Consider the following 7,936-nt stretch of genomic DNA (forward strand, 5'->3'; position numbering starts at 1 on the left):
GGTCAGGCTGATGCAAGGGCGCTCCCCTCTCGGGGAAGCTGGTTTGTTGACCCAAGAATGTGCATTTTTCATGGGATCATTTCATGGCTTACAAATCGATGGTAATGATGGCTGCTGGTCCTACAAGCCCCGCTCCTTACCCAGTGATTGCTGGAGCAAGGCATGTCTGTCTATAAAACTGAGTCTAACCATCGAAAGCCTCCTGAAGGAGCTCTGCATAGACAAAAGCATTCTTTCTCCCCTGCTTCCCCCTCCGGGGACAAGCGATTGTTTTCCTTGCAGTTTAGTGCCAGCATATTATCCAGATGGATTTACCTCTGTCTGAAACAAGGTGTACATGTATTTTGGAGGAGATCATTACCTGCTGCCTTGGTTTTACTGCTGCCTTGTTTTGTCTAGACAGTGCAGAGAGCTGCAAGGAACTTGTCCGATCTGAATCCTAAGACCTACTTTATAGGCTGCTATTAAAATGCATATCCTTGCACGTAACCATCCTGGGGCTGGGTTGCTTGTGCTGTGTGTGCGGCAAGCACGGACACTGAATGAGAAGCAAGCTGCTGTACCAAACCCTATGTGGACTGAGCCTATATTTCAGGGGAATCCTTTGGTAGAAGAAGGCTTTGGCAATGGCAATTCAGAACTGAAGTTTCTCTTCCTTTTCTTTGGACTGGCAGAGAAGTGTTTTTCTAGAAACTCCTTAATTCCCCTTTCGCTCCTCGCCGGAAGGAGCAGTGGGCACAGGCAGATGGTGATAGGGATGCTGGGGAGGTGTGTGGGGGATGAGAAAGGGGGCTGGGAAAGGGCCAGGCTGCTCCAGAGGAGAAGTGCCCAAGCTAAGCACCTTCCTTGGGTTGCTGTGGCAGATGGGGGCAGCCTGGGATGCTGCAGAGGCATTGGTGTCTTTGTTTCAGGTGCTGCTTTGATCCTCACTGATGCTGCTGCTGAGGGCCTAGCTGCTTTCTGAGTAACCACTTATGTTCTGCTTTCATTGACAGTTTCTTCTCTTATCTCTCTCTCTCTCTCTCTCTCTCTCTCTTTTCTGGCCTGCCTTTCCTCCTAGAAATTTCGAGTAGATATGCCAGGATCAGGCAGTGCTTTTATCCCTACGATCAACGCCATCACAACTAGCCAAGACCTGCAGTGGATGGTCCAGCCCACGGTCATCACCTCCATGTCAAGCCCTTACTCTCGCTCGCACCCCTACAGCCATCCGCTGCCCCCACTGTCTTCAGTGGCCGGACACACAGCCCTTCAGCGACCTGGCGTGATCAAAACCATCGGGACCACAGTGGGCCGGAGACGGAGAGATGAGCAGGTAACCAGAGTGTGGAGAGCGGATGGGGGTGCCTCAGAAACGGGGGTACAGAGCTTCCCCACATACACCCTCTCACGGGATCTCCCAGCCCCACAGAGGAGCATTGAGGTCTGTCCCCTGCTCTGTACAGGTTCTGGGGTTTCTCAGGGTGACGTACAGTGAAAGCTGGAGGGTGATTTTATTCTCATTGATGGTGAGACTTACCCAATCTCTGTCGAAGGCTTTGCACCACTGGGCCGCATTGCGGCTCGGTTTCAAAAGCAGGTGAAACTCTGAAGTCGAGCCTTGGGTTTCAGTTTGAGTGTCTCCACCGCTCCAGGCAGAAGGAAACCTCTGAGCAAGCAGAGAAGCTTTCATGTAGGTCCTTCACAAAACTGACACCCAAATTACATCAGCTGGTGTCTTATGTCTGTTCTGTGGGAGCTAGCACTGCTCCCGTCTCACTTCTGGGTGATACCACCCATACCAACCAGCACCATGCAGGGAGGAACAGCTTCCCTAGAGCACCTTGACTCGGGTAGCAAGAGCCTTCTGGATGTCTGGGGTCTACTACAAACGTGCAATCTCTTGATCGCTTTACAGCAGTGAGGTGGGGATCCCATAAGCAGAGATGCTTCTGCTCCCAACCCAGTAGCATTTTCATAGCCAGGATGGGGTGGCTTGTGCCACTGCTGCCCTGTGCCCAGCTTCCTGATGGGATTACTGGGCCAAGACCCTGGATCCTGTGCTGGGGTAGAGGGGTGGACTAGATGCATCTTCTAGAAATCCTTTCAGCCATCTGAATCTCTTCACAGTAAGAAACTGCTTTCTCCAGGCCTGTCTGGTGAATAGCTATCCACAGTGCTAGGCTGATTTCTTCTGAGAAAAAAGAGAAAATGTTAAAAATCTGAATAATCTCTATCTCCCTGAATCGTTCCCAAGAAGCAGTTGTGTGGGTCGCTGCAGATGCACTGTGCGCCCTCCATGAACCAGCACACGCTGTTGCAGGAGGTCTGTTTCTAATAAGACTCACCAGCCCTACTTTTACTTACGAGTCATCTGTTTTGATTCACAGTCTGATTATTTTATGCGGAGTCCCTCTCTGGTTTAGACCTAAGAGGCAGGGAAGGGGTTAAAGATACTTGTCTGGAGTGAGCTGCACCTTCTGTGCACACCCAAGACCTGTTTTTGGGAGGAAGGATGGGGCAGCCGCAGTGGTTCAGGTACGTGCCTTCAGTATGTGCCAGCCCTTTCCACCAGCTGGAGCTACCTCCCGGTTCCCTGCGTGCAGGGCTGGTGTCCAAAGCCAGGGAAGCTCTCACGAGAACTGGGGAAATAATTAGCAACAACTAATTTTTTTGACAAATGCTGCCTCTGTGTTCACAAATTGGCCGTGAAGAGATCACCATATTCTCCGCTTTATTTGTTGTTCAGAGTTATTTGCTGAAGGATGCCTGCCAAGCAATTCCTGGCCTGTGGCTTGTTTGCAAGCCCTTCATTGTAGGTCATTCAAAGCCAAGTCCTTTTGATTAGACACGTGCTAAGGCAGTGCCTGGGTGCTTTACCGTGGCTCTTTGGCTCAGGTTTCCGCTGTTGGTGCTTTGAACACCGCATCGAAGTGCCTTTCTGGAAAACATTGTGTAGCACTTTATGAAAAGAGCCTGTTTGGATGAATGTTTCTGCCAGTGAATGCACGTATTGGGCTTGGACAAGCTACAGATAACGTGTGCAGCAGGGGCATGAAGAGTGCCAAATCCAACCGCTTTCAAACAAATCCAGCAACCACTGACAGAATATTCCCTTTTAGACCTGGCATAACGCTAAACATGTCCAGATCAGGGGCTTCAGCACCATCTATGAGATTTTTGCAAAGCACAGCCTCTCAGAGTTAATTTAAAAATGAATGAAGGTCTAGGGAGGAGAATTGGGTCAGACCAACATATTTCGATGAGGTCTGTGCTTCTGAAGCATGAAAGGGCTCTTGGAAGCTGTGTGCAGAGGCCCAAGTCAGCACAGATTTGTGTGCATGCTTATGGGTTTGCTGTACTGTGTATAATTGTGTGCAAATACATTTTTACCCTGCACATGTACGAGTTGGGAACTGAGCAGGCAGAGCTGCAGCAGGATGAGTGGTGCCCATGGGGACTCCTTACTAGGAGGGAATATGCCAAAGCCCCGCTGGCTGCTGCCCAGCAGGGTGGAGGTACCCCCCACCCTGAGATGGAGTGCCGTGATCTGGTGATGGAAAAGCTTTCTGGCCCAAAGCCTGTGTCCTGAAGTCCTAGAAGTGCTTGTGTCACTTGAAGTGCCGCATCCAAGGGCTCACGCTGTGTGCAGGTGGAGTCACAGGCATGGACCACATTCTGTAAAAAAGCAGAACCGAGTGAGGGGAATGCCCAGAGGCTGAAGTAAACTCCCTGAAACTGCAAAGATCAAAATTAAGGAAATAAACCAAACCAAAACAGAACAGAATTAGGTTGGAGTAAAACTAAAGCTCAGAAGAAAAGACAATAGAAGGGTGGATGTCTCACTTGTGATTTTGACAGCCCCTGAAGATAGTAAAACTGAAAGCTTTTATGAAAAGGCTTTTCTTTCCATTCTCCACTAGCACTACGTGAGATCTGACACGTGCTTTGCAGGGTGCAAGTTTCACTTTTGTTTGTAGTCGCTGGGCCAGAGCCCACGCAGCACACACCAGCCCGGTGAGGCTGAAGTGCGGGGCATGGGGTTGGTCTGCAGTGGAGAGGGATGCATGGCCAAGCACATGCTATGAGTCCCCATGGCTCATGCACCACTATCCTGACTCCTCGGCCTTGATGGGGGGGGTGCAAGCCGATCTGCTGCTGCTGGGATTTGTAAAACCTCGTCTTAAACCCCAAAAGCTAGACCAGATCTTGTGGGCTCCTGCTCACTTCCTCTGGTTTCACAAGAGTGTTGCTGGGTGGGTTTCTATGGAATTGCTCCTGATTTACATCAGTGAGGATGTCAGCTGGCCTCAGGAAGCCCTTGATATCACTGGAGCCTTGCTTGCTGATGCAAGAAGCGCAGTGTGTTATCTCGCTGTGTGCTCAAAAAGTCTAAGGTCAGATTTTTGGGTGGTATAAATCATTGTTACTCCATGAATTTCATGGGAGCTCTGCTGATTTCCCTTTTCCCCCCCCACCCCATCCCTGACCTTCAAGCTAACGACTATTTCTGTGTGGGAAGCAGCAGATATCTTCTTTCAAGAAAGAAACACTTACAACATCATGCTCTGGTTTTGCTTAATGTACCACCCAGGTTGTGAAACAGTCAGAGCATCTTTTATCTGTTTGGCCTTGGTGTAGATTCACTGTCCTCTTACACAATCTTACCTCCCTGCTCTGTCTTCTCCTCGCCCTTCTGCTAAGGCCTGGTGCAGGCAGAGATACTGTGCGCTTTCATCTTCTGCTGACATCAGTGAAGAGGGGGAGTGCCCAGCATCCTGCTGGATCAGGCTTTTTTCTTCCTTTGCGTTGCGGTTGAATCCTCATGAACTTCAAGGAATGCCTTGCTCAGATCTGATTGTGAGTTTTCTTGGCACTTGCCCACAGCTGTCGCCTGAGGAAGAAGAGAAGCGAAGGATCCGGAGAGAGAGGAACAAGCTGGCAGCTGCTAAGTGTCGTAACAGGCGTCGAGAGCTAACAGAGAAGCTCCAGGCGGTACGTGCTCTGCATACATTTCTCCTTCCTTGTCGCCCACCCTTTGGACCAGCTCGCAGGGCATCGCTCTCCCTCCGCTAGTGTGTTTGAGGAAGATGCTGCAAAACACATGCTGCCTTCCCTTTCCAAGGCTGCCCAGTGGCATTGCTCCTACATTAATGGTGGTGAGGGCTTGGGCCTGGAGCTCAGGAGCTCAAATTCCCATTGCTGACTGCCCAAAATGTCCTGGGAGGTCTCTTCCCTTCTAGCCTCCCAACTAGTGTGAGTCTCCCTGCCTCTGGTCTCCTTCTGTAAGTGAAAATAAAGGTGCTGTGTGCCTCAAAGGCAGGCTTTAAAAACAGAAGCACTGAAAAGGGCAGGATCATCTGAAAGCAGTAGAAAACAAGGCAATGTCTACAAAACAATGTCTACCTACCAGAGGTACATCCCTTAGACTAACCTTTCTTTGGTGGGGGTAACTGATTTCCTGCACAAAGGAAGCACCACAGAGATGTGTGGTCTGGTGCCACGGGAGAAATAACTAAAGCTGGAGAAGGTAGGGACGAGCACAAGAACCGTGGGGTGGGTAAGGAACAGGCCGAAGAGGAGACAAGGGTGGGTTGTGTTGAAAGAGGCTGGAGGGAAGGATCCAGCGCTTCTGCTCAAGAACCATCCTGGGGCTGGTTTTATTAGATGATGTTATTAACAAGCACAGCAGCAGCAGTGAAAGCACACAAGTGAAACGTGCTGCTGACTCAAATTTGGGAGGCATTCTCAGTGTAGGGGAGGCAGGGCATCCTATAGAAAGAATTTAAGGATTGCCATGACTGAAGTAGTAGAAGTGAGAGTAATGCACAATGGGAAGTCATATCCTGAACGACTGAGGATTTCTTTCACCAAAGAGCACACAGAGTGGGGCAAGTGTCGAGTCTTCCCCCACCACTGAGGCAGAGCATCCTACTACACTGTGATCTCTGTGAAGTGGTGAGCTCATGTAGGAAGTTACTAACTGCTCACAGATTGACTATGAGCCCTCAGTGTGATGTGACCATGGGAAAGGTAAATATATTAATCTGAGGATGCATCAAGGGGATGCAGTAGAGATGAAAGCATTGGTCCTCTCTCTACTAAGGTGTCTGTCAGGCAGACAGCAATGGGAAAGAGCGAAGTTACAGGCTAAGATAGAGTGGTAGAAGCTGGCTGTGACAAAATTAAGGATAGCTCATGAGAAGACTACTTATAACCCTTAGATTGGTGAAGTTTGGGAAAAGTCTGCTGTTAGACACGTGAAACACAGGATGCTCAGCTGGCAATGACCTGGTGTCTGCTTGGCTTGGGAAGAGTCTGCCAGACGGGAAGTGGACTTGATGACCATGTTACAGGTGAGGAGCAGTTCCAGAGCCTCTGGTATTTATTTATTCCCCTTTTGTCTGCAGGAAACTGAAGTGCTGGAGGAGGAGAAGTCAGTGCTGCAAAAGGAGATCGCTGAGCTCCAGAAGGAGAAGGAGAAGCTGGAGTTCATGCTGGTGGCTCACAGCCCTGTGTGCAAAATCAGCCCCGAGGAACGTCGAAGCCCACCATCCAGCAGCCTCCAGAGCGTTCGGACTGGAGCAAGTGGAGCAGTGGTGGTGAAGCAGGAGCCTGTGGAGGAAGAGATCCCGTCTTCCTCTTTGGTCCTTGACAAAGCCCAGAGATCTGTCATTAAGCCCATCAGCATTGCTGGAGGTTTTTATGGGGAGGAGGCACTCAACACTCCCATTGTGGTGACCTCAACACCAGCCATCACTCCTGGCTCATCCAACTTGGTGTTCACCTACCCCAACGTGTTGGATCAGGAGTCTCCTCTCTCCCCATCTGAGTCCTGCTCCAAAGCTCACCGGAGGAGCAGCAGCAGTGGTGACCAGTCCTCGGATTCCTTGAACTCTCCCACCTTGCTGGCATTGTAATCCCCCTGTGGCCCCCCATTTTGCCAGTGTGTTACATCCCCCCCCAGCACTATGGGGGGAACCCCCCTCCATGGGATTAGAGACAGGCACAGGATCGTTCATGCACAAGGGCAGCAAGAACAACGATGGGGAAGTGCTGCAGCTCCAGAAAGGAGAGCGAGTACCAACACCAGCTCCCTGGAGACAGGAAACGTCAAGGGTGGGACTGATACGCCAGGACTGTTTGGAGAGGGTGATGTCCCCTCTGTAGGGACTGCCTATGGAAACCTCTTCATGGCTGTAGTGGACTTGAGAGTGCTCCTGGCCAGAACTGAAGGCGAGCTCCAGACAGTTGCTAGTCATCCCTTTCCTTTGTGAATTGATCTGATCTGTTGTGCTCTGTGCTTAGATCATTCTGGTTAGTTGATCTTACAACTTCTCTCTTTCTCTTTCTCTCTATCTCTCTCTCTCTCTCTCTCTGCTTGTCATTTCCAATGTTGTCGATCCTATGACATTTCATCCAGTTGCTCTGAACTCTAAAGGCTTGTAAGGAGCTTTCCTCTTGGGACAGGCTGTGGGAAACACATAGGGGTGCCCAGGCAGGAGGGGGATGGCTGGGAGGTCCAGGGGAGAGGTGCCAAGAGCAGCCCGAGGACTCGGTGGCAAGGGCAGAGCTCGTAACTCTGGCTTGGGGCACAGACACAGTGAACAGAGACAGCAGGAGGCTCATGTGGAAGCCTTTCTTTTTTAAATGTAGATATATTTATCCCCTTGGGCTCCTCAAAAAACAAGTTAGCATCTCAGGGCCAAAGTAGCATCAGTAAAGCTGCTGGGCTGGCACTTACCAGTGTCTTTGGCAGAGTTGTACCCCGGTTTGGTGGATATCAAATCTGCTGCTTGTTGTTTACTTTTCCTGGGCTGCTTGCTCTCTAGGGAGTGTTTCATCTTCCTGACTCAGAGGCTGATCTCTTCCTGTTAGTAAATCCTCCCCTCCCCTTGGCCGTATTTGCAGAACATGCAGAACATGCTACTGAAAAAAGTGGCACCATGTGCCTATA

The 7,936-nt window shown here is 50.3% G+C and overlaps 1 protein-coding gene across 1 annotated transcript; it reads left to right on the forward strand.

Moving 5' to 3' along the window:
* Nucleotides 1–1,066: 1,066 nt before the first annotated feature.
* Nucleotides 1,067–6,899, forward strand: FOSL2 (FOS-like antigen 2). The gene is made up of 3 exons (XM_010180679.1): nt 1,067–1,315; nt 4,867–4,974; nt 6,390–6,899. Exons 1-3 carry the CDS (start codon nt 1,076–1,078, stop codon nt 6,897–6,899), a joined length of 858 nt encoding a protein of 285 aa, XP_010178981.1. The 5' UTR covers nt 1,067–1,075.
* Nucleotides 6,900–7,936: the final 1,037 nt, after the last annotated feature.

The sequence above is a fragment of the Mesitornis unicolor genome, unplaced genomic scaffold (genome assembly GCF_000695765.1).
Source record: "Mesitornis unicolor isolate BGI_N332 unplaced genomic scaffold, ASM69576v1 scaffold36803, whole genome shotgun sequence".
Taxonomy (NCBI): domain Eukaryota; kingdom Metazoa; phylum Chordata; class Aves; order Mesitornithiformes; family Mesitornithidae; genus Mesitornis; species Mesitornis unicolor.

Bases quoted from the DNA above. Each gene is read 5' to 3' on its own strand.
- FOSL2 (XM_010180679.1), top strand. From the start codon at position 1,076: ATGCCAGGATCAGGCAGTGCTTTTATCCCTACGATCAACGCCATCACA. The intron at 1,316-4,866 runs GTAACCAGAGTG...ACTTGCCCACAG, and splicing joins GGAGACGGAGAGATGAGCAG to CTGTCGCCTGAGGAAGAAGA. The intron at 4,975-6,389 runs GTACGTGCTCTG...TTTTGTCTGCAG, and splicing joins TAACAGAGAAGCTCCAGGCG to GAAACTGAAGTGCTGGAGGA.